The sequence below is a fragment of the Trichoderma ghanense genome, assembly GCF_004382785.1.
Source record: "Trichoderma ghanense strain CCMA-1212 chromosome Unknown scaffold_5, whole genome shotgun sequence".
NCBI lineage: Eukaryota > Fungi > Ascomycota > Sordariomycetes > Hypocreales > Hypocreaceae > Trichoderma > Trichoderma ghanense.
In genome coordinates this window covers 1,635,016-1,658,968 of record NW_027395668.1, presented here as the reverse complement: position 1 = coordinate 1,658,968, position 23,953 = coordinate 1,635,016, and the positions used below count along the sequence as shown (strand labels likewise).

The 23,953-nt window shown below is 53.2% G+C and overlaps 4 protein-coding genes across 4 annotated transcripts; 2 read left to right on the top strand and 2 right to left on the bottom strand.

The window, feature by feature from the left end:
• Window positions 1-1,383: 1,383 nt before the first annotated feature.
• CCMA1212_005527 (Hydroxamate-type ferrichrome siderophore peptide synthetase) lies at window positions 1,384-16,159 on the top strand (the record flags this gene model as incomplete). The annotated part of the gene is made up of 3 exons (XM_073702784.1): window positions 1,384-2,339; window positions 2,406-15,882; window positions 15,953-16,159. The coding sequence occupies 3 exons, from the start codon at window positions 1,384-1,386 to the stop codon at window positions 16,157-16,159; spliced, it is 14,640 nt and encodes a 4,879-aa protein (XP_073558955.1).
• Window positions 16,160-16,483: 324 nt separating this feature from the next.
• Window positions 16,484-18,115, bottom strand: CCMA1212_005526 (Choline oxidase; the record flags this gene model as incomplete). Its single annotated transcript, XM_073702783.1, has 1 exon — window positions 16,484-18,115. One exon carries the CDS (start codon window positions 18,113-18,115, stop codon window positions 16,484-16,486), a length of 1,632 nt encoding a protein of 543 aa, XP_073558954.1.
• Window positions 18,116-20,315: 2,200 nt separating this feature from the next.
• Window positions 20,316-21,842, top strand: CCMA1212_005525 (NAD/NADP-dependent betaine aldehyde dehydrogenase; the record flags this gene model as incomplete). The annotated part of the gene is made up of 1 exon (XM_073702782.1): window positions 20,316-21,842. The coding sequence occupies one exon, from the start codon at window positions 20,316-20,318 to the stop codon at window positions 21,840-21,842; it is 1,527 nt and encodes a 508-aa protein (XP_073558953.1).
• Window positions 21,843-22,069: 227 nt separating this feature from the next.
• Window positions 22,070-23,119, bottom strand: CCMA1212_005524 (uncharacterized protein; the record flags this gene model as incomplete). Its single annotated transcript, XM_073702781.1, has 1 exon — window positions 22,070-23,119. The coding sequence occupies one exon, from the start codon at window positions 23,117-23,119 to the stop codon at window positions 22,070-22,072; it is 1,050 nt and encodes a 349-aa protein (XP_073558952.1).
• Between the last annotated feature and the right edge of the window lie 834 nt (window positions 23,120-23,953).

Below are 23,953 nucleotides of genomic sequence, written 5' to 3'. Positions count from 1 at the left end.
CTTGCGGGGACTTGGCACCTTGCGCATAGGTATCTGATACTATGAGAGAGACACCAAAACAGGGCACGCAATTGTCAAAGAGGGGGAATCGAGTCATTGGGGCTATATCGTGCTCTCTCCGCTGGTTGAAGGGCAGCAGCAACAAGCCGAAGCCCCACATGAGTCCTTTCTGCAGAGGGATCGTGGAGGTTGCTCTCGGTTTGTTGGAGACTTACTGCTGAAGCCTGCGAAAAGGCCGGATCGAGCATGCATAACGGACGATGAACTACCTGTAGGTACTAGCGGTTGCTAATGTCAGACATGGCGGCCGCCCCTCCTCGGCGTTCTATACTGGATGCTGTGTCACCCCAAAGACCGGCTTGTGCCTGTTAGTGACTGCCTGGTACGACTTGACGACGTACCCTACCCTGCTACCTTATGCAAATGAAGGGCCTCTTTTTTAAGTTTGAAGGATGCTCGTTTTGGTGACGACGCTTGCGTGTCGCTTTCTCACTTCTCAATTCTCACTTTCCCTCTCCCACTTATAAACACACTACAAGCTCTCACAATCCCTAACCCTCTTGTTCGTCTTCACACTGGCTAAAGGCCAACTGCTATGACGCCATCGTCACTTCTGGGACAACAATAGCACGCAACCTTCGGCCTAAGCGAGGCTTTACGCGCAGCCGAACTCCGGATCCTGCTCGGAATAAGGCTAAAGCTGCATACCTACCTCACATACATTACCCAGAAAGGACTATCCGCACCAACGAGGTACCTACGAACACGAGACGAACATTCCCCATCTGCGCATCAGACATGACACCAGGTGGTTGCCTCTGTGTCGCAAACTGACGATAACGATTGGTGGTCGCGGCCTCCCCTTACGCCTTGCTGACCAATTGCCCTCCTCTGAGAGGCTCGTTTCCGCCCCAGCTCATGCGCGATTGAGACGCACCTCCATCGACGCAACCGTCACGAGCCGCCCTGGGGAGCTTCACTGACGAATCATCGACATGCCAATTCATCGATACACAGCTTTGAGATTCGCGGCCCTGTGTTCTATTTTCTTTGCAAGTCGCGTGGTTCCGAAGCTTGGCTGAATGGCGCGTGGAGAGGTGCAATTTCGGGTAACCAACGAACGTGAGGCTATTTCGCATGGGTATGGATCGACGTGAGATGAAAACATTTTCAACTAGGTAGATTGCGGCCTTGATAACTGCCCGCGGATTCTCTCGTGGCTACTGCTGTGGTTGTGAGAATCAGCACTTTGGTTGGCAGGCGTGGCATACGGCCAGGTTCCTCGGACACTCTTTGCTTATAGACTGGACGCGCGTACGCACACATACGCACATACTCCCACACTCACTCACACCTTACACATACTGTACCATACAAGGCACCATGGAGGAACTCGATAACTTATCAGTGCTAAACCCGCAACCAACAGAACTGCCCGGCCCGGATCTCCTCCACCACCTCGTCAGAGGGCCGGACGATTCAATAGCCCTCGACTATTTGGGCAGGGGAAAACGTATTTCCTTATCCTATCGCCAGCTTCATGATGCTGCAGATGCCCTGGCACGCCGGATATGTCGTGCGGTGGATGAGGCCAAAGATCAGTTTGTGGTTCCGGTCCTGGTTCACCAGTCGCCACAGTTATACATAGCCTTGTTAGCTATACTAAAAGCTGGAGGTGCATTCTGCCCACTCAACGTGGACGCCCCCCCTGACCGAGTCAGCTTTATACTCAACGATGTCTCTGCTGGTGTTGTCGTGGCGTCCTCGGAGCTGGCCTCCAGTATACCTCCACAAAGCGCCGTAAAGGTCCTTCTAGTGGATAAAGAGGAGGAGGAGACATGTCCACACACAGACTCTCCCGGCAGCCGTGCTCCCAGCACAAGGGATCTGGCATATGTCATGTATACATCCGGATCAACTGGCGTTCCCAAAGGCGTTGGCATCTCTCACTCTGCAGTAACACAGGCATTGCTAGCCCATGACCAGCATGTACCAGCGTTTTCTCGTTTCCTCCAGTTTGCCGCCCCAACCTTTGATGTCTCGGTCTTCGAGATCTTCTTCCCACTCTTTCGGGGGAGCATGTTGATCAGCGTTGATCGAAAGGAGATGTTGAACGACCTGCCGGGAGTTATCTCGGAGATGGAGGTGGATGCTTGCGAGCTGACGCCCACTGTTGCTGCCAGCTTGTTGCGGAAAAGGGAGAATGTCCCGACGCTGCAGTTGCTGTTGACCATTGGCGAGATGCTGAATGAGGCCGTGGTTCGGGAATTTGGAGGGAGTGAGGAGAGGAAGAGTCTGCTATGGGCCATGTACGGGCCAACAGAAGCTACCATTCACTGGTAAGTGCATACCCTCTGGGAAGGATGCGTCTTGAATTGGTCATGACTGACAAACTTGTACTGTAGCACCGTTCAAGAATCGTTCACTGCTGGGTCGTCAGTAAAAAACATTGGCGTGCCGCTCCCTACCGTCTCGTGCTTCATAGTTGAACCAGCAGAATCTGCGGAGACGAGTAGAAACGTCAGGATCCTTCCCAAGGGAGACGTCGGAGAGCTTGCAGTCGGCGGGTACCAGCTTGCCGATGGATACATCAACCGCCCGGAGCAGACGGCCTCCTCTTTCATACCGTCACCTTACGGCACGATCTACCGGACCGGAGACAAGGCGCGCGTCACCAGCGATGGGACGATAGAGATCTTTGGCCGGTTATCCGAAGGCCAGGTGAAGCTTCGCGGTCAGCGGCTTGAACTGGGCGAGGTGCAGTCCGCTGTGCTGAAGACGCCCGGCTGCCACTTGGCTGTTGGGGCGGTAATTGACTCCATTCTGGTGGTGTTTTGCGTTGCGGACGCGGGAGTCACTGAAGAATCGATCATGGACCACTGTCGAAGCTGGCTTCCGCAGTACATGATGCCGGGAGAGATTGTGCTAATGGATGAGTTCCCTCGGCTGCCGAGTGGGAAAGTTGACACCAAGAGGCTGAAAGCAGAATTCAGGGAGAGGAAAGCTTCTGGACATGACGACGGGGCATCTTCAATTGGTCTGTCAGAGACGGAGAGGAAAGCCCTGAGCGTGGTATCGGATACTTTGGGGTTCGAGGCAAAACATGACATGACGCTGGCTTCTGCTGGGATAGACTCCCTCGTTGCCATCAGACTGACATCGGCGCTTCGGGCGTCAGGATCAGACGTGAGTGTCGCGGAGCTGCTGAGCATGCGGACAATTGGACAGCTGTGCTCTACATTACGACCCCTTTCCTCGTCTACCATTTCGGATTCTGCATTGGTTGATGTCCATTTGATGAACTGTCTGAGCTCAATCGCACAAAGCAGCCATGGGCTACAGAAGGATGTTGAGCTCGTTGAAGATGTGCTGCCATGCAGTTCTCTCCAAGTGGCGATGTTATCAGAAACAGCGCATCGACCGGAAGCGTACTGGAACGAGATAGAACTGGGAGCGGACCCTGGATTCACATCGGATGCAATACATGATGCCTTTCATACACTTGCACGGCAAAGGGGCATCTTGAGGGCAGGCTTCGTTACTTGGCAAGGAAGCTTTGTATCACCGGTGTTCAAGTCACTGCGATCCAATCAAGTAGAGATCGTGGAAGAGTTCCAGCAGCCGGAGCTATCGGAGGAAGAAGCGCTGCTTCGGCCGCTTCGGATACAGATCCGGCGGGCTGCAGATGGTGAAGGCTCGCGAATTCTGATGCACATCCATCATGCCATCTACGATGGTTGGTCCATGGATATCATGCTCTCGGAATTGACGGATATTCTATCTGGAAGGACATTACCTGAACGGCCGCAGTTCTCAAGCCTGCTTACTTATATGAGCAACATCCCGGGAACCAAGTTGGATACCGCAAGGTCGTTCTGGGCTGAATATCTTGTTGATTGGAATAAGCCAAGTCGGCCGAAGCTGAGTGCTCAACCACCTGAATCCAATGAGATCCTTTCTATACAGGCACAACTGGATATCGCCACGTCCGATAGAGATGCCTTTGCGAAAACGGGCTACGGTGCTCAAGTTTACTTTCAAGCCACCCTTGCGCTCGTTTGGGGGAGTATCGTGGGCAACTCAGATGTTCTGCTGGGCTCAGTAACATCTGGACGAACGATCCCGGTTGAGGATATTGCCGAGATTATTGGACCGGCCATTGCGTCGCTTCCACTCCGAGTAGACGTCTATGACTCTGCTACAATGTCTGATGTGCTGCGGAACATCAACGAGAGCAATCGCAGAATCATGGAGCATTGCATTTTGCCCTTGTCCGAGATCAAGAAGCTCTCGAGGCTGCAGGCGGCTGAGAGCCTATACGACGTGTTGTTTGTCTACCAGGAGTCATTGTATACGAAGAGACGGAAGGACGCGGTCTTACACGAGATTCGACACCTCGACCGCCTGGAAACGAAGCTGTTGTTGGAGGTGGAGCCGAATGATGCTGGATATGCGATACAGGGGACGTATCATACTGATTGGTTTCCAACGGACATGGTTGGAATCTTGGTCGAGCAGGTGAAGGAGATGTTTCAATTCATTGTCCAGCACCCTGATGACCCCATTCGAACGATAAAGGACGCCGTTATGACTAAAGCATCTACTGCAAACACGGATCCCAAATGGCTCCAAGACGAAGCGGATCTTGCTACCCTCTTTGAAGCTACGGCTGCAAAAACACCCGACGCAGATGCCGTATGCTTTAGCAGATCGCTTGCAGAAGTTTCCCTGGTCGCAGATAGCATTTCATACGACTCCTTGAATCGACTTTCCAATCAAATTGCTCGCTTCCTGCTCGACAGAGGTGCTGAACCAGGCCAGGTTATTGCCATCGTCATGCATAAGTCGCCTCTTCTCTACGCTTCAATCCTTGGTATTGTCAAGGCCAGGTGCGCATACTTGCCTCTGCTACCATCTACGCCCGTCGAGAGGGTGAAGGATATTTTTCGCTCGGCGGCCATTAGGCGATGCGCTGTGGATACGGCTTCCCTGCATCTGCTTCAGTATGTGCCTGATATCCAATTCTTCGACGTCGAGTCTGCTCCATTAGACGGTTTCGAGAACCACAACTTGGGCTTACCAGTCGACATGGCAAGGCTGGCGTATGTGATATACACCTCGGGGACCACTGGAATCCCAAAGGGCGTGGCCGTCAGCCAGAAAAACATCGTCAGCAACGTCACTTACCTCGCATCCATATACCCCAGCGCCCAACGATCGCCCCCTCGGCTATTACAGGCCTGTTCACAAGCGTTCGACGTATCTGTGTTCGAGATATTCTTTGCTTGGCACGCCGGCATGTGTCTCTGTGCCGCTGCCAACGACGACTTGTTTGAAGACCTGGAGCATTCTATTCGACGGTTCAGCATCACGCACCTTAGCTTGACGCCCACAGTGGCATCGCTGGTCAACCCCAAGAATGTGCCCAACGTTGAGTTCCTGGTTACCGCTGGAGAGCCCATGACTCTTTCGGTTCTTGATACCTGGGGGGATTTGCTGTGGCAGGGATACGGACCGTCTGAGACGACGAATATCTGCAGCGTCAAGAGGATGAAGCCGGGCGACTACATCGAGCACCTCGGCTGGTGCTTCCCTAATACGTCGGTCTTCGTGCTCTACCCGGATAGCCTCTCAACTGCGCCGGTCGGTTGGATAGGAGAGTTTTGCTTTGGGGGAGAGCAGGTGGCTGATGGGTATCTTAACATGCCAGATCTGACGGCGGAAAAGTTCATCAGTCACCCGGATTACGGCCTCATTTATCGGTCTGGCGATATGGGGAGAATGCTTCCTGACAAGTCGCTTCTTATCCTTGGTCGCATCGATGATCAACTCAAGCTGAAAGGCCAGAGAATAGAGGCTGGTGAGGTCAATAGCGTGATTACTTCTCATCTGTCGGTCCACGCTGCGGTAACCACGTTGGTGAGACGGGATGACGGGGCTGCTCACCAACTTGCTTCCTTCTATACGTCTTCACAAGGGTCAAAAGACGAGGAGTTCAAAACGTTAACGCCGAATGCTGAGACACATCGTTCTCTGTCTGCTACTCTGTCATCGAGATTACCCTCCTATATGATACCGTCCTATTTGATACCAGTCTCCCGAATACCCCTTACATCTAGCGGCAAGGTTGACCGGCGCAAGCTACAGTCTTGCTTTGAGAACCTCGCCCAGGGGTATCTCGAGTCTGTGTCCAGCACCGTAAAGGGCCAAGAAGATTCTGAGTGGAGCAGAGAGGAGACACTGATCGCAGAGGTCATTGCAAGATCCATGGACGTGCCTCGGTCTGATATCGGTCGATGGACGCCATTTGCAACAATTGGCCTGGACTCGATATCGGCGATTGGTGCTTCTCGCAGCCTCAGCGCTGAGCTGGGGCATCGAGTGCCTATATCAGCAATCCTTCAGAATCCGTCCGTGGCACAGCTTGCACGCTTTTTTCAAGAGAGGCCTGCATCAGGTACTCAGCAGAGAGGTGTCTCATTCTTTTCCGATTCTTTCGTCAACCAAGTTCGCGCAATTTTTCAACAAGGACCCTATTCTGTCGCAGAAATATTGCCGTGCTCTCCTCTTCAGGAAGCCATGTTGTCCCAGGGACAGGGCAGCTACTACAACAGGATTCTCCTGCGGCTGCATGTTGCCGTGGATGAGATGAAGGGTTACTGGGATGAGATGACACGGCGACACGCTATACTCAGGACATGCTTTGTCACTACTGATAGTGTGGAGTATCCGATTGCGCAAGTGATTCTGGAGAATTGGACCAACCTGTGGAAGGAATTTACCGTCGGTATGGCTTCGCTCGATGAAGTTCTTCATAAACATTTGACTGGTTTACCTGATCCCTTGGATGCTAAAATCCCCCCCCTCTCTTTCGCGATCATACGACAAGAGGAAGCGACTTTCCTGTCTTTTATATGTCATCATGCGCTCTATGATGGTGTGGCAATGGAGAATCTCTGGAGAGAAGTGGAAGCGCTGGCACATGGCCAGTCTCTATCCCCACCCGTGCCTTACTCGTCCTTTCTACGAGAAGCGCTCAAACTGCCTGATGGTACTGAAAAGTTCTGGAGAGACCATTTCCGAGGATATGTTCCCGTCAGCCTATTCGCGCAGCCTTCAAGAAGCAAGATTGTTCAACGCACACACCGAGAGACTATGGATGTGCCATATGGTGAGGTCAAAGCTCGCCTGCGATCCCTTGGAGTATCTTTGCTCTCTGTGTGCCAGGCAGCCTGGGCCGATGCTCTTGCTGTGTGCTCAGATACTACCGACGTCTGTTTTGGACTCGTCATGAGTGGCCGCACGCTGGACATTGAAGGTATCGACAGACTGGTTGCTCCATGCTTCAACACGATTGCGATGAGAAAGGATATCTCTACTTCTTCTCGCAACATTGATCTCGCCAAATCCTTCCAGCGTCTCAACGCCGATGTCCAGCGGTATCAGTTCTCGCCTTTGAGATCGGTTCGGAAACTTGTTACGAAAGAGGGCCGAAGACTCTTTGAAACGCTATTGCTGCTTCAGAGTCCCCTGCGGGACATGGATGCTGAGATATGGTCTCTCGAAGAGGATGAGGGAGAAATGGATATTCCGGTTGTCTGTGAGATTGTTCCTCATGCTGCTTCGAATTCGTTAGCCGTCAATATGCACTTCGATGAGAGTGTTGTCAGTGAAGATGTCGCTTCAGTGCTTGCTGAGGCCTTCAAGTTCTTCTTCCGAATCATCCTTGACCGTCCTTCGTCGGCGTTACCCGATAGAAGCCATCTTCAGCCTATTCAGTTGTCTACGTTGACTGCTATTACCGTTGAGAGGCATACGGGGACAACGTCAGAGGAGCCTCCCCAGCACGATGCAAAATGGACAGAGCTGCAGAAAAAGGTTCGACAGGTTCTTTCAAGTCTCTCGGGAGTTTCCATCCAGAGAATCCATCCCGAAACAAGCATATTTCAACTCGGACTAGACAGCATCAACGCAGTGCAAGTGGCGTCGATGCTCCGACGAGAGGGATTCGTGGTGTCTGCCTCCGATGTTATTGAATGCCAAACTTGTGCGAGACTGGCAGACAGGATAGCTGTGGCATCAGGAGAGAAAGGAGGAACACATGGTTATGACTTTGACAATTTTTCCAGGGAGACATCTTCACAGGTTGCGGACAAGGTGCCAGATACCGCTGCCTTAGAAGCGATTCTTCCCAGCACACCTCTTCAGTGCGCGATGCTGGTGTCGTTTATCCAGTCTCAGGGGAAGAATTATCTCAATTTGCTGTCATATGTCATTGATGACACCATCTTGGAGTATGATTTGATTGCAGCATGGAAAGCTCTCCAGGATATCCACCCTATGCTCCGGACGGGATTTGTTGCGGTGCAACACCCACACAGCTCATTCGCAATGCTGAGATACCAGTCTTCAACAGGACTTGAATCGACCAATTTCGCGTCCAAGCTGGCATCGCAAGATGAAGTACAAGGCTGGAAGGAAAAGGAAGCAGCAGAGATACTGGACAATCTCCATCTACCGCCCTGGAGGCTTTCGCTCGCCGAGACTGGAGGTGGGAGACTCATGATGAATGTTCTCATACACCATGCTCTGTACGATGCGTACACACTGAATCAGCTGTTGGGTGATCTGTCTATGCTCTTGGCTGGACAGAATTTAAAGCTCGTCCGGACCATTGAGCCAGCACTGAATGAAACACTCACCAGAAGTCTTAGCGATCAAAGTGCCGCTCGAGAGTTCTGGAAAGAAAAGGCCGACTTGGTAGTGGTGAACACTTTCCCCGTCATGACACCACTTCGGGAGGATATCAGAACTATTGCTTTTCATGAGATCAGATCAACCGCGACACTATCAGCTCTGCAATCAGCCACCAAAGAACAAGGCGTCTCTATCCAGGCTGTTATCCAAGCTGCGTGGACACGCATTCTCTCCTCGTACCTAGGCGAGGAATCTGTCGTGTTTGGAGTGATCCTATCTGGCAGAGACATGGATGAGACGGAAAATGCGCCGCTCCCTTGTATGAATGCGGTTCCCGTCATTGCCTCGAACCAATCGTCAAATGGTCGGCTGACTCGATCCATGATGGCTTACAACGCGGATGTCCATCGATACCAGTACACCCCTCTGGCCCAGATTCAGAAATGGTTGGGCCACCCTGCAACGCCTGTCTTTGACACGCTTCTGGTCTATCAGAAACTGGAGAAAGAGTCTGTCGTAAGGAGGCCCTGGAAGCTCGTGAGAGATGATGCAACCGTCGACTATCCGGTGTCGCTCGAAGTCAAGCCGACAGATGATGACGAGATTCAGCTTTGCGTCACGTTTTTCAGCGATATCCTGCCGAGAGAGCAAGCTGAATTGCTGATTAGGCAATTTGATGCAATGATGATTCACATTGCTACCAAGCCTGACGCCGACGAGGATAGCATCTATCGACTGAAGCCTGATCTTTACGCGATCACGCCGCCTGTTTCGCCAGAGCTGCCTGCGCCGGTGCAGTACTTGCATCAGTTTGTGGAAACAAGGGCAGTTTTTCATCCGAATGATACTGCTTTGGAGTTTGTTAGCAGATTCGATGGTTCGCGTCCTGTTAAGCAGGTGTGGACATATGCTGAGCTAGACGAGATGGGAAACAGGATCGCCAATCTGCTCAAAGACATCGCTGCCGCGGGAAGCGTTGTCGCGATTCACTTTGACAAGTGCCCAGAGGCTTATTTCTCAATCCTAGGTATTCTAAAAGCCGGGTGTGCTTTTGTGGCTCTCGACCCGAGTGCTCCTAAGGATCGAAAGGAGTTTATTCTGAAGGACTCACAAGCCCCTTGTTTGCTGACGACAACTGGAGGCATCATTGACTTTGAGACGGACGTCAAGGTCGTACACGTTGACCTCGAGTCTGTGAAATCATTGTCCGCTGAGAGGCGAGACCTGGGCCCTGATTTCACCGCTGAAGCGACCTGTTACTGCCTCTACACCTCTGGCACGACTGGAACTCCCAAAGGATGTGAGATCACACATGACAACAGTGTGCAGGCAATGATGGCCTTTCAAGAACTGTTCAAAGGTCATTGGAGCGACGACTCCAGATGGCTGCAATTTGCCGCTCTTCACTTTGACGTCTCGGTATTGGAGCAATATTGGAGCTGGTCGGTGGGGATCACGGTTGTTGCTGCACCCAGAGATGTCATCCTCGACGACATGATTGCGTCCATCAACAATCTCGAGATTACGCACATTGATCTGACGCCAAGTCTGGCTCGCCTTACACATCCTGATGAAGTGCCGGGTCTATGCAAGGGCGTGTTCATCACTGGCGGCGAGCAGCTCAAGCAAGAAATCCTGGATGCCTGGGGACCAAAGGCAGTCATCTACAATGCATACGGCCCAACAGAAGCCACGATCGGAGTCACGATGTACCAAAGAGTGCCCATCAACGGACGACCGAGCAATATCGGGAAGCAGTTCCTCAACGTGGGCTCCTACGTCTTCCGTAATGGGACGGAGATTCCCGTGTTGCGAGGCGCCGTTGGAGAGCTCTGTGTTTCTGGAAGACTGGTCGGCAAGGGATATCTCAATCGTCCGGAATTGACAGAGGAGAGGTTTCCTACGCTCTTGGAGTTTGGCGAGCGAATCTATCGCACGGGCGATCTCGTTCGTATCCTGCATGATGGATGCTTCGACTTTCTGGGCCGTGCGGACGATCAGGTCAAGCTCCGGGGACAGCGTCTTGAGATTGGCGAGATCAACCACGTCATCCGCACCGGTGTCCCGGAGATTAAGGACGTCGCGACGGTGGTCATCAAGCATTCATCCAGTGGCAAAGATGTTCTCGTTTCGTTCTTAGTTTGTGAGCAGCAGAAGAAAGCTGACCTGACATGCTTGATGGATGACACAAATCTGGGTGCCAAGGCGAGAGAGGCTTGTCGAGCGAAGCTTCCGGGATACATGATTCCGACGTATTTCTTGCTTCTGCCGTTTATACCGCTTTCTCCCAATAACAAGGTCGAGGCAAAGGAGCTGAAGAAGCTGTTCAATGGCTTGTCGCACGAGCAGCTGATGGACCTCACGGCGCCAAAGGCTTCTATCCGAGCTGTCAACGGTGAGACCAGCGAGAAGGTGGTCAAGATCCTATCCGACTTTACGGGCATCAGCTCCGATGTGATTGAGGCGGAGACGAGCATCTTTGACCTTGGCGTGGACTCCATCAGCGCCCTGCAACTATCTACAGCCTTCAAAAAGGGAGGATTTGCAGCATGCTCGCCGGCTATTCTGCTGCGGAACCCGGTAGTCGCAGACCTTACCGCGGCTCTATTCCAAACATTGTCTTCGTCTGTAAAGGACAGTCGGGTGAAAGAGGCTCAACAGATGATGCATGCGTACCACCATCGGTACCGCGCATTTGCTTGTAGCGCTCTCCATGTTGGGGTTGAAGATGTTGAGTATATTGCACCGTGTTCGGCACTCCAACAGGGAATTATATCCAAGTCAGTGACGGATGAGATCCGAGGTACCTACTTTAACTCGTTTGTGCTGAATCTGGACGACGGCATCTCGGAGCAGCAAGTCAAGGCTGCTTGGACAAAGCTAGTGGCCTCTGAGGCTATCCTGCGAACGGCCTTTGTCAAGACTACGGAAGGATATATTCAAGTCGCATTGAAGAGTCAAGAGCCGCGCTGGATCGAGCAAGCTATGCAGAGCGAGGACGATGCTAGAGCTTTCTTGGACAGCCGGTGGCAGAAATGGGTGCGGCTAAACAGCGAGCACATTATCGCGCCTCTTGAGGGGATCTACATCAAGGTGCACGGCTTCAAGAAGCTTGTGATACACATTTTCCATGCAATCTATGACGGGAACAGCTTCGAGTTGATGTTGCAACAGCTCGAGTCCAACTACTCGGGGAGGTCGACAATATCTTCTCCATCGTTCATAGAGGCATTGGCTCATGGCCCATTGTGGCGACATGACGACTGCCGAGGCTTTTGGGAAGACCATTTCCATGGCTGGAACAGCTCCTCCGCCCTGCAGCTTTCTTCGTCCCACGAACGGGCCGCCTCCCAAACTCGGGTTCTTCATGGCAGCGTGTTGGAGGACGCTCGAAGGAACCACAAGGTCACTCTGCAGCCCATCATTATGGCGCTGTGGATTTCTACGCTTCAGAAATACTACTCCAATGGGTTGACGATTGGGCTGGTTGTGTCTGGAAGATCAATTGACCTTGCTGGTGTTGAAAACACGATCGGTCCGCTCTTCAACACCGTGCCTTTCTTCAGCAAGACTCTGAGCGGCCAAACCTGGGCATCGTTGATCCGCAAATGCAGCGACTTTAGCACGAGCATCTTGCCGTTTCAACACGTACCCTTGAAAAGCATCCAGAAGTGGTGCTCTGGCGGGAGGCAGTTGTTCGACAATCTTTTCGTCTTTGAAGTGCAGCAGCAGGTCGCAAAGGACGAACAGGACCTTTGGACAATCGAAGATGGGCCTTTGAATCCAGATTACCCGTTGGCTCTGGAGGCGAAGAGATTGCTGAATGGCGATGTTCAGCTTACTCTTGTTGCGCAGAGATTTGTTGCAGATGAGTCAAAATTGAGGGAGATGTTGGACGAAGTTGAAGGGAATATTGGACTCATGGCCTCTGATACGCCCTTTCCGCAGGCGGTAGAAGCGAATGGAGTGACTGTTTCAGACGATCGCAATGGATCCAAGCCCACAGATGATGATGCTGATGGCCGAGACTTTGAGTGGACTGAACAGGCTCTTGGGATCAGAGACGCGATTGCTTCGATTTCTGGCCTGGAGGCTTCCGAGATCTCGGCAACACAGACGATTCTCGAGCTTGGCTTGGACAGCATTGATGTTATCCAGCTGTCTGCTAGGCTAAAGCAGAAGGGTCTGGTTCTGCCGGCTTCTCACATTATGCGCCGACAGACAATTGCAAAGATGGCGGCATCTGTCGAGGCACAGCATTTCCGTGAACTGTCAGATGGAACGACCGATGGGGCCTTTGAGGAAATTGAGCAGAAACTATGGACGTATGTCAACAAGGTTGGGCTGGATACCAGTGGTATCGAGGCCGTTCTACCGCCCACGCCTCTTCAGGAATCCATGGCTGCTGGCATGATTCACTCCGACTTTGCGTGGTACTTCAACCACGATCTCCTCGAAGTGGCGCCAGAAACTGATATTGAGAGACTCCAAAGAGCATTTCTTGAAGTTATTGAGCGGTCACCGATTCTTCGCACGGGGTTCCTCGAGGTGGATGATTTGCAATTCGAGGTGGGATACTGTCAGGTCGTGCGAAAACACTGGAACCAAGATATCGAAATACTTCACGTGGAGGATGTGACCGACATGAGCGCCCTTATTGAAGACGCAAAGAGAGTTGCCAAAGGGGGCGACGGACTGGATGCCCTGTTCCAGCTGAGGTTTCTGGCCTGCAAAGGAAAGACGTTTGTGCTTCTGTCCATTGCGCATGCTCTGTACGACGGATGGTCACTCAGTCTCTTCTATCATGATCTAGAAGCATCGTATCAGGGGAACCTGCACACACGGACATCTCCAAAGCCATTTCTGCAAAAGATGCTTGCCTCTGCTACGGACGATGCCGGTCGTTTCTGGACTGGTTATCTTGATGGCGTCACGCCGTCGATTCTCCCTGAACTATCCGATCACGACACGCAGACAAAGAGCCTGTACCGGAAAGAAGGCCCTGCACTCAAGTCCGTATCTGAGATATCATTCTTTTGCAAGAAGCTGGGCATCAGTCTGCAGGTCTTGACACAAGCCTGCTGGGCTCTTGTGCTGGCTCATCGGATCCAAGCCCTAGACGTTACGTTCGGCCTCATCATGTCTGGACGCGACTTTGACGCCGCCGAAGACGTCATGTTTCCGACGATGAATACCGTGGCGATCCGATGTATCCTGCACGGCAGTTCGGCTTCTTTCTTGCGGTATCTCGAGGCCAGCATGGCGGATATCCGGGACTATCAATCGTATCCCTTGAGGAAGATTCAGAAGGCTGTGCATGTGTCGAGCAGCGAACTGTTCAACACGCTGTTTATGCTGCAAAAGTTTCCTTATAGCTCGCCTGGGGATTCGCTGCTTAAGTCTGTGAATGGGGCGTCGGCGGTGGATTACCCTGTGAGTGTTGAGGCTGAGGCTGTTGGCGATGATCTTGTGTGGAGAGTCGCTTGTCAGTCGCAGTATATTTCTGAAGGGGGGGCTGAGAAGTTGATTCAAGACTTGAATCACGTTTTGGACTTCTTGGTCGGATCGGAGGACCTTGATATACTTGCCTTCTACGATGACGGTGTTTCAATAGGTGGATTGCCGCGTGTTTCACTGGCGACAGATACGGTTCAAGTTGATGGTGTCAGCGAGGGTCGCTCGGCTACTCGAGATGAGGAGAGTGAACTGGACGGCATGGCATTGGCGATTCGCAAAGTCCTTGGCTACGTCTCGGACATTCCCGCAGAGTCCATCAGGCCTGAAAGCAATCTTTACCATCTCGGCCTCGACTCCATCAGCGCGATCAAATTGTCTTCCCTGTTGCGCAAGGAGGGCATCTATCTCAGCCCCAGAGATTTCGTCAGGGCAACCAGCGTCAGCCACATGGGCCGACTTGCGACTCGCATCCAAACAAACGGCAGCACCGTTCAGCAAAAGCAAGCAGTGTGGACACCCGCTGAGGACATTGATCTGGCGAGCCTTTTGGCTGGCGCTCGCATCTCTCGAGATGATGTTGAGATGGTTCTTCCGGCGTTGCCAATGCAAGTGTACATGATCAGCGCATGGCAAAACGCAGAGGGCCACGTCTTCTATCCAGAGTTCCGGTACCGCGTTGAAGGAGCTGTAAGTGTTGAGCGGATACAGTCGGCGTGGCAGTCTCTTGTTGCTCAGACTCCGATTCTGCGAACCGTTTTCCTTGCCACGGAATCTCCTCAGCAGCCTATTCTACAGGTCATTCTCAGGTCGACTGATCGATCCGCTGGTGATTTTGCAGTGAAGCCAATGGTGCGATTTGAAGCTGTTGGTCGAGATGACAATCATGTCGAGATTCGGCTCAAGATTCACCACGCGTTATACGACGGAGTCAGCATCCCGGCAATGCTGAGTCGCTTTACAGAGCTTCTCAGGGGAACAGATACTATGGTTGAACAAGGGCTTGAAGAATGGGCGAGACATGTCATTCAGCCTTCTCTCGAAGAATCCCGAGAATCACGCAGAAGCTTTTGGATATCGTACTTGCAAGGCTGCTCCTCAGACGACGACTTCTTGACCTCGATCAAGGCTGGAAAGCACCGCGTGTCGCATCTACGGCAATCTGCAGTGTCAGACATTACACACCTTCAGGCCGCAGCCAAAGAACGAGGCATCAGTTTACAAGCCCTGCTTTTCGCGGCCTACGCCAAGGTACTGGCCTCGGGCGATGAAACAGGAAATGTACACGACGACGACGACGGAAAAAACACTGTCGTGTTTGGAGTATATCTTGCGAATCGGACTGATGAGGCTCTTCCACTGATCTATCCAACGCTGAATCTTGTTCCGTTGAGGGTTCGTCTGGCGGCAAATGAGAGCATTCTCGATGTGGCTGCTGAGATACAGGAGGATATTCATCTCATCGCTGCAGAGGGCCGTGCGGATGTCGGGTTGTGGGAGATTGCTGCTTGGACGGGGGTCAAGGTTACGTCTTTCGTCAACTTTCTGACTCTTCCCGACACCTCCTCTGTTGAGGAAGAAGATGGCAGTCCGACGACCCTGAAACTGCTACCCGTTGAAAAAGACGATGTCGACAAAGGAGTCCTTCCAGCAGGCGTTGCCGAGGAAGAAGAGGTGGAAGAGGCAACTCACTCTTCTCTGTTGAAGAATACCGTCAGGGATGCGTTCCCGGTAAGTTTTTCATTGACTTTCTTTTCTGGTACACAGTGTCTTTGACCGGGGTGCTAATGCATATATACAGGCTGCGATCGATATTGAAGCCTCCATCCATGGAACAAGCCTAGACATTGGAGTATTTGGGTCCCGACAACGGATATCTCAAGAGGGAGCGATTGACTTGGTCGACGAGATCGTCTCGTGTCTACGAGAGTTGGATTACGAAGACGACGCAGAGATGGCAGCATGGGCGTCGTCTTGGGTGGTTGGGAATGCCAAAAGGGCATACTGATAGATAGAGCAGTTATTTGTGGAAAAAAAAAAGGCGTTTGTTTCTGAGAAAAGGATAAGAGTAGTAGCATCATCATTAAGACTGGGTTCGGCCCTGGACTTACCAGGTACATCACACACTCCAGGATACGAAACCATATATACAATATCTCTGATTTTTTGTTCATCTATCGTCATCTTACAGATACTTAGTCGCGGCAGTTCTCGCGCTTGATATAGTCTGCTATACAGGACCAAGCCAAGCCAAGCCCACGCCTCGCGTCAATTCCTTTTACCTATGTAGTCAAGAAAATCTATGTGCTAGTGAAGCATAGGGGTATCTCGTCTATAGCTTCGACGTCTTGGGCTTCCAGCCCTCCTCCATGGCAATCAGCTCTGCGGCTCGCTCACCGATGGCCAGCACCGTAAGCATGGGGTTGATGGTGGGCATCTCGGGAAAAACGCCCGCATCAGCAATACGTAACTTGGCGATGCCCCGGACCTTGAGCTCGTGGTCCACCACCGCGGCCTCATCCTTGCTCACGTCGCCCATCTTGGTGGTTCCAGCAGGGTGGTAGACGGTATGGGCGGCGCGTCGAGCGTATTCGCTAATCTCCTCGTCGGTCTGCACTTTGGGGCCGGGCGCAACCTCCTCCTTCAGCCACTCTTTGAAGGGGCTTTGCTGGGCGACCTTGCGAGCGGCCTTGATGCCGGCGACAAAGGTGGCGGCGTCGTAGCCTTCGGGGTCGGTAAAGTATCGAAAGTCGAGCGCCGGCTTCACCGCGGGATCCGCCGACGTCAGGTAGAGGCGGCCCCGGGACCTGGGCCGGGGGATATTGGGAGTCATGCAAAACGCATAGCCATCTTGAATCCTGCGGTAGCCCAGCCGTTCAGTGTTGAGCGTGAACGGAATCTGGTAGCAGTGCATCATGATGTCGGCGGCATCCCCGTCGTTACCGGCGGCGTTGGCGGGCTCTCGACGGAGAAAGAGACCGGCATCCGAGTCCATGGTTGTCTGGTTGGGAGGAACCGGCTTGGTGAGCTCCCAGATGATGATCGTCTCAGGATGGTCGAGCAGGTTCTCGCCCACTCCGGGAATGTCCTTGACAACGGGGATCCCCAGACCCTCAAGCTGTGAGCGAGGGCCAAGGCCGGAATGGAGCATCAGGCGGGGTGTGTCCACGGCGCCGGCACAGAGGATGATCTCCTTGCGTGGTTTGAGCACCACTCTCTCGCCAGACGCCAAGTGAACAATGATACCGCTTGCCACATCGTTCTCGACCAAGACTTTGGAGACGTGAGCCTCTGTCAAGATGGTCAAGTTTGGCCGCCGCTCCTCGCCTCGCAAGATGGGATGGATATAAGCGACGGACGCGCTGCTCCGCCGGCCATCGTCCGGGTTGTACGACACATTGAAGAAGCCAGTACCCTGCGTGAGTTGGCCCTTTTCGCGAATCTCGGCGTTGAAGTCGTCAATGACGGGAACGTCGAGAGCAGAGGCGCAAGCCTGAACCCAGTCCTTGCACAGCTGATTGCGATGCCGGGCATGAACGGGCTGGAAGGTGTTGCGAAGATTGTCAATGTGCCGGGTGACATTGTCAAAGGTCCAGCCCTTGCAGCCCTGGGCCACCCAACGGTCCATGTCATGGCGGAAAGGGCGGAAGGAAATGAGTGTATTGTGCGAGGAGCATCCTCCCAGAACCTTGGCGCGAGAGTGCCGAATATGGCTGTTACCCATGGGCTGCTCCGTCGTGCCGTAGTCGTAGTCCAGGTCGCCGCCCAGCAGGCTCAGCCATTCTCGCAGGTTGAGGACGTGGTTGAGGTTGAAGTCTGAGGGACCGGCCTCGATAAGGAGGACACGTCGCTCTGGCAAGTAGCTGGAGAGTCTGGAGGCGATCACGCAGCCGGCAGTGCCTCCGCCAACGATGATGTAGTCAAAGGCACAGCCGCCATTGCTGGGAAGGGAGCGGGTGGTCATGCTGCCGTCGGGGCCGGGTGAGAATGGAGGATCTCGAGAAGGCGGGGAGATCTTGAAGGGTCCGCCCTGACTAGGTAGAGGTGGAAATGAGACGCCACGACCTTGTTGAAGCCTCGGATCACGTATATGGAAACCAGCCCAGGGCTTGAACAGAGTTTGATCTAATTCGTCCAGACTATGGTGTAATCGACGAATGTCTGCATCCGGCAGAAGAACAGTACCCCCGAACTCATGTGGAAAGGGAAAGGCGGCAATATTTATGAGCAGGATGGACGAAGCGAGTCAGCCTCAGCTGCATATCCCTTGTTGGCCTTGGTCCTCGGCCAGAGCCACCGCTGCAGTATTGCGAATCCAAGGACAAGATCCCCCTGGACGCTAACGGGGCACGGCTGGCACCGGACTCGCGAGTCGTCATGGAGCAGTATGGCCTCGTTTTCGACTTTGTTCTGCGGTGGAGACGAAAGCAGCGGGTTGGAGTGTTGTGTGAGCCTCTCCTGCGCAGAGACACGACAGAATGGAGACCGTTCCTATTGCCAGGAGTGGGAAAGAGGGTAGGAAAGAAGGATCTCACGCGCTTTTACCCAATAGAATCGATCTTCAGGGTTCCTGTCAAAACGAGACCCAAAGTTCGGCGCCACGGTTCCCTTCTCTTCGATTTGGAGAAATGGGTGGGAGAAGAGGAATGGCGTTTTACCGCACAGTGTGAGGCTGGCCATGACGTCAAAGCTCGGGTCTCTTCTGAAGGCACTGCGCTGATTCTGCGTAGCCTGTCTCACAGTTGATCCGATTCCGAGGGATCCAGGACTGGCAGCACGGTGTGCCAAGAGTGACATTCGTCCGTCGGCAGAAATTGCGGGGAAGAGGCCGGTGTTGATGCTGATTTGAAGCCATTTCGAGCCGTTGGTCTGGCGAGGATGGTGATGATCTTGGCTGGTTTGAGGCGTCGAACGAGTTTGAAGCCAGGCTTAGCTGATGCAGGAGGGCGGAGTGGAGCATGACTAAGAGACGGGGCTAGGTTGATCCGGGCAAAAAGGCAAGCGTTGATTGGCTGAGACTGGCGAGGGATTCCTGGCTCCCCACCTAAAGTACCCCGAGTTGTACCTTCAGTCGGCGTTACTGTACGAGTCTTGGAGATGAATCCTCCAACATGGCGTTCGTTTGCATCGAGTCTCGGGCCAATTTTGCTGCGTGCGGTGGCTGTCGAGATTTCCAAGCACAAGCTGAACTATCCGGATAAAGCATTCGATCCAACAGCGCTCTTTCTGTACATATGCCCTCCAGTCTCACCTAGGGATGGATAGCATCCATTCCGTGTAAGCCTTGCCAGAGACCCAACCACTCCATCTTGGCTCATCAACAGGCATTGCTATAAGTGCTACAGTAGTGGCATGTCACCAACGCCACTGATATTACGGTAGTAACCTATCTCTACCATCCACGCATTGGAATCGTACGACAACGCACGGATTCAGGACAAACACAGAGACATACAAGTCTACAGCCTCTTCCTGCCAAGCCGAGCCGGCCCAGCCTCTCTCAGAGGTTCCACCGCCGAACCGGGATGTTCACCTTGTCTCCTCTCCTGTCGGTCCCCGAGGATCCATCGGTGACGTAGCCCGCATTTTCCCACCTGTCCCTCGTCTCTGCTTTGCATTTTCTCTGTTGCCCGTCGTCTGCCTGCTTTCCGGATGCAGGTAAACGCTCTCACGGCCTACAGTAGCGTGTCTCTCGAGCACTTTGGCGGTCTCTCAGCCCCAGACAAGAGACCGCTCAAGACTGAAGAGCCCCAGTCTGTGCAACCCCACAGCGGCACGCTGGTGCTGCGTCCCTGACAGGTGAGACAACAGGTATGTAGGTTGTTTTTGTAGTACTGCAGAAGGCAAGGCGGTACAGTGTTTCCTCGTTGTGGTCTCATTCCTTCAGTTCCATCTACTTGTCATGTCCTGCAGTAACAAAAATTGCCTTGTCGTGGCCACTGTGGAGACCTGATAGATACTTGGAAAATACTCGCGAAATAGTGTGCCGTCGACGGAGTCCCCCGTTCCTGTGCCTGTACTGTTACAGTCAAGATCGACGTCACGGTCAAGTTCCTCCCAATGCCAACTTCCTCTCACCACCAACGCCAAATTGCACTCTTCACGACATCAACACAGACGCTGTGGCAGAGTATTGGGGAGACTGCACGGAAACGTCACGCAAGATGACCTTTTCACCAGAAATTCACACCTTCCACTCTGGCAAGCCACAGCCCCAGTCCTCCGGATCCCACACCTTTCAGTCCCTCGACCCCAGCACCGCCAAACCGCTGGCTACCATCTACACCACGACACCATCACAGCTCAACGACGCCGTTTCCTCAGCTCTCAAATCATTCCCAGTATGGTCGAAAACGCCTGCCCCCAAACGCGCAAGCATCCTTCTTCGAGCTGCCGCCATCCTGAGAGAGCGAAACGATGCGCTTGCCCGCACCGAGATGCTCGACACGGGCAAGGCCTGGTCCGAGACGTCGACGGTTGATGTGGTGACTGGAGCCGATGTCCTCGAATACTACGCGCACTTCATTGCCAATGGCCAGCCCGGCCAGCATACGACACTACGGCCAGACGCGTACATCCTCACCAGTCACGAGCCTCTGGGCGTATGCGCCGGCATTGGCGCCTGGAATTATCCGATACAGATTGCTCTATGGAAGTCGGCCGCCTGTCTGGCCGCCGGAAACTGCATGGTATACAAACCGAGCGAGGTGACGCCTCTCCATGCAAACACATTGGCCGAGATCTATATCGAAGCTGGCGTTCCGCCTGGAGTCTTCAACGTCGTCTACGGCGATGGCCCCAGCGTCGGAGCTCCCCTTGTCGCACATCCAGGCATCGCCAAGGTCAGCTTCACGGGCCAGGTCAGCACGGGCAGCAAAGTCGCCAGCGAGGCGGCCAAGGGCATGAAGAGCATCACCATGGAGCTCGGTGGTAAGAGCCCGCTGGTGGTCCTCCCAGACGCCGACGTCGACGAGGCAGCTGATGTTGCCATGGCAGCCAACTTCTTCTCCACCGGCCAGGTCTGCACAAACGGCACTCGCGTGTTCGTCCCTGACACGCTATTGTCGCGCGTGGAGGAGGCCGTGGTCAAGCGCTGCCGAGAGGGCATCCGCATGGGTCTGCCCCAGGACGGAAAGACAAACTTTGGCCCTGTTGTCAGCGCCGTTCAGCGTGACAAGGTCAACATGTACATCCGACACGGTAAAGAGACCGACAAGGCAAAGGTTCTATACGATGGTGCTGTCGATGCCCAGAAGCACAAGCCGACACCCGACGGATACTGGGTCCCGCCTGTTGTCTTCACCAACTGCACCGACGATATGCGAATCGTGCGCGAGGAGATTTTTGGGCCCGTAATGACCATATTACCGTACAAGACCCAGGGGCAATCCCAGGAGGAATGGCTGCCAGAGCTCATTCGCCGCGCAAACGACACCAAGATGGGACTCGCTGCCGGCGTTGTGGCGACAGACGTGGGTTTGGCGCAGAGCGTGGTCAAGGAGCTACAAGCCGGTATAACCTGGATCAACACCTGGGGAGAGTCTCCGGCCGAGATGCCCGTGGGTGGGTGGAAGATGAGTGGCATTGGCGTCGAGAATGGTTTTGAGGGCATCAAGGCTTACATGCGGATCAAGAGCACCTTGGTTCAGCTTGGAAAGGGAGCGACAAAGGGCCTGTTTGCCAAGCTGTAGAGCATGCTTCTTCGGAAGGTCGTTTATTTGCCGTGGCGTTGTCATGACTGTATATACATACATGCACACATATTTAAGAGTCCAGAGTGACGCGAACCTACAATCTCAATAGATACTTCAAGCGCATGTCATCCACCTGTGCAAATCTCACGTCTTAATGAAAACGGAAGCCTGTAAGCTGCATCAGAATGGGATTGATAAGGATTGCTAGTCTGGGTGGTTTTCACTCAAGCCTTGACAAGCTCGAGATACTGGTTTACCAGACTCTTGACTTGCTCGTCATACCCAGCAAGCTTGAAACCAAAAGTCTCCTCCGTCTTCTTCGCGTCCAGGCGAATGCGAATGGTCGGCTGCTTCCCAGTCGTCTTCAAGAGTCCCTTCTCGATGGCTTCCGGGTAGTTCTTCTTTATAATCTCGATAGCATCCTCCCAGTCCTTCCCATCGATGTCATCTGCTACGGCGAGAAAGGCTTGGTTGCCTGGGATCTTGGGATCCAGAGCCAGGACGTGAAGCTTTGCGACGTCGTCGATGAGCACTGAGTTGATGTGAGATGCAGCATCCGTTTGGGAGCCTCGAAGATAAGCAAGGAGCACAGAGTTAGTTGAGCTGGTCTTAAAGTCTTTGGGCGTCGTGGCCAGCTCGTCGGCACCCCAGATCCAGCCAGGGAGGATACTAATCAGGTCAAATCCGGGCTTGTTCTCAGCGATCCAAGCTTCGGACTCGTTCAGCGCAGCAGCCTTACTGGCGCCGTAGGCCTGAAACTCGGAGCCATAGGGCCCCTTGTCGACGGGGATGCGGCTTTCAGCGTCAAAGATCTTGTCGTCTCCTTGGCCGAGGTAGTAGTACCAGGGGACATTGGCGACGACAGAGCTGGTGATGACGACGCGTCGAACGGTGCCGGCCTTGCGGCTGCTCTCGAGGAGCCCGATTGTCACTCGGACAGCAGGCTGGATGAAGTGCTCGTTGTAGTGTTCCTGGGTAGGTGCCACGCCGCCGAAGCTGGGGATGGGAGAGGCGCAGTGGATGACATGGGTCGCTCCCTTGAGGGCTTCGTCAAAGGCTCCGGGGACTTCCATGTTCTCGAGGATGACGTGTGAGAGCTTTTCTGCCGAAGGGTTGAGTGCCTTGATGGAGGGCGAGTTGAAGACTTTGTTGGCTTTGGCGGCGGATCGGACGACGATGCGAACATTGGAGCCTGCCTCGAGGGCCAAGACGAGCACTTTGGAGCCTAGGAAGCCGGTGGCTCCTGTGAGGACCAGAAGGTTGCTGTTGGCCATTGTTGATGGAAATTGAATTTGAAGAGATCAAGAGTGTTGGCTTTGGAATTCTGATGGCTGTGGCAGTTGTGTTGCTGTGCTTAATAGATGACGTCTCTGTCTTGTCTTCTTCTCCATGTCGAGGATCTTATCAGATACTTATACAAGGTTTCTGATCCAGAAGTTTTCATTATCAAGCATGCTTCGAAATGGTGTCACGAAGCTATCCTCAGAATTAATCAGCCTCCGCATCTTCAATATGAGAAACCCGGAAGTTTCCATTCTACATCACAATCAAAATATCCCTCACATTTGTCAGGAGGAGTTGTCCCCATCGTCAACGACAACCACCATTTGCAGTTTCGAGACAACGGTCTTTTCGCAGCTTAGCTCATCGCAGCTCTTCAGGAGCAAGGGATTGGTGGAGAAGCTACACCAACTGCCCGATTCGGCAAATGGTGTGTAAATGGGTTGGATCTTTACTAAGGGAGCTCCAGGAGTTCTGAGGCTTTTTGAATATCGAAACGGCCTGGAAGGTTCGAAGTCTGGTAGCTAGCAGCAATGAAATTATCAAATCGGAGACAGATGTGTCTAATATGCCAGCATTTACTATCATACTATCGCTGCGCAGATGTAAAAATGGCACTGAAGCGTTTCCGGATATGACTCTCTAATGTGGTAGCGTCTGAAACTAGCGATGCATTGTGACAACTCACAGCAACGACTCTATAGCTGACCTCGGAAAATGGTTATACAGAGAGATCGAATTCTACGTATCACGAGACGAAATCGACTATGGTAGTCTCTCGTGGCAAATCTCCAAGGCTTTGCATTTATGGGTTAAGCGGAGAAGCT